The sequence below is a fragment of the Mesitornis unicolor genome, unplaced genomic scaffold, assembly GCF_000695765.1.
Source record: "Mesitornis unicolor isolate BGI_N332 unplaced genomic scaffold, ASM69576v1 scaffold32974, whole genome shotgun sequence".
In the NCBI taxonomy this organism is placed as follows: domain Eukaryota; kingdom Metazoa; phylum Chordata; class Aves; order Mesitornithiformes; family Mesitornithidae; genus Mesitornis; species Mesitornis unicolor.
This window is the reverse complement of record NW_010181318.1, coordinates 1-1192: the sequence shown is the minus strand read 5'-3', so window position 1 is coordinate 1192 and position 1192 is coordinate 1. Positions and strand designations below refer to the sequence as shown.

Here is a 1192-nt window from a genome sequence, read left to right as displayed (position 1 = left end):
TCCCAGGGACTCTGCGCAGGGCAGGTCCTGCTACCCAGCCTGTGTCACCCCCGACCTGGTGCTGACGTCCGTGTAGCGGCCGACGTCCACCTTCCCAAAGTGCAGCCCCGAGCAGTTGTACCTGGGGAGGACGGGGACACGCGGCTGTGAATGCAAGGGGTGCAACCTCCGGCCTCACCCCGCGACCGGCACCACTCACTTGAGAGAGAGGTCGGCGAAGATGGGGGCGAAGGACTGGCACTCGCTGGACCAGTTGGCGAAGAACTCAACGATCCAGGTCACCCGCTTGTCCCGGTCCAGCTCCTCCTGCCACAGGAGTGGGGGGTTCAGGCAGGTCAGGGAGGGTCCCGGCACCCCCCGGGGAGGGGATACTCACATCTATGGTCTTGTCACTGAAATACTTGATGTACTCGGGGCCCATGTAGAGGGGGGGCTTGCAGGTCATCAGGAACACTGCAACGACAGCACCCCCAAATCCCCGCTCAGGGCTGGGATGAGGCTCCTCCCTCCCAGGGCAGCCAAGGCAGAGCAAGCCCTGGGGCACGCAGTCTTCCCCCTCAGGGCACTTCCAGAGCCCCCCTCACCCCCAGCAAGCCCAACGGCAAGAGGGAGCTGTGGCCCCTCCAGCTGGGTGGTGTGGAGGGCGGGCAGAGCAGTGGGTGCTGAGGGCAGGCAGAGCCGTGCCAAGGGGGCACCACCACTGCCCCTGGTGCCATGGGCTTCCCCTGGCAGGTCTCACCGATGCACAGCGTGAGGTAGAGCAGGCCCATGCGGATGTCGAGGCGGAAGAAGAGGATGGCGTTCGCCACTTTGCTGAACATGAAGATGTTCCCAATGTGCTGCTCCACAGTGACTGGGGAACGGAGAGGGGGGGAGAAGATGGGGCCAGATGCCCCCCAGAAGACCAGGGGGGATCCTGAGGGTGGACCAGATCTGGTCCTCAGGCTCCCAGCGCATCCAGCTCCCGGGGGAGGACCCACAAGCAGCCCCACCGTCCTGCACACCCTCTCCACAGCACAGGCCCCAACTCACTGGAGCGCCGGTTCTTCATCATCACGATGGCGCTGAGGAACATGAGGATCTCCACCTCCCGCTGCGACAGGAGAGGCGCTGTCAGCAGGAGGCACCCACGGGACCCCGCAGAGCCCGGGAGCAGCAGCAGCTGCACCGCCCTCCTGCAGCCCGGCTGCTC

At 65.6% G+C, this 1192-nt stretch overlaps 1 protein-coding gene across 1 annotated transcript in view; it reads right to left on the bottom strand.

Moving 5' to 3' along the window:
- Positions 1 to 1093, bottom strand: part of TMX2 (thioredoxin-related transmembrane protein 2) — a gene marked incomplete at both ends in the record, with an annotated part of 1426 nt that extends 333 nt beyond the window's left edge. The window contains 5 exon segments of the mRNA XM_010183394.1: positions 5 to 121; positions 200 to 306; positions 377 to 453; positions 740 to 853; positions 1033 to 1093. Of these exon segments, the coding sequence (XP_010181696.1) occupies positions 5 to 121; positions 200 to 306; positions 377 to 453; positions 740 to 853; positions 1033 to 1093 (476 nt within the window).
- Between the last annotated feature and the right edge of the window lie 99 nt (positions 1094 to 1192).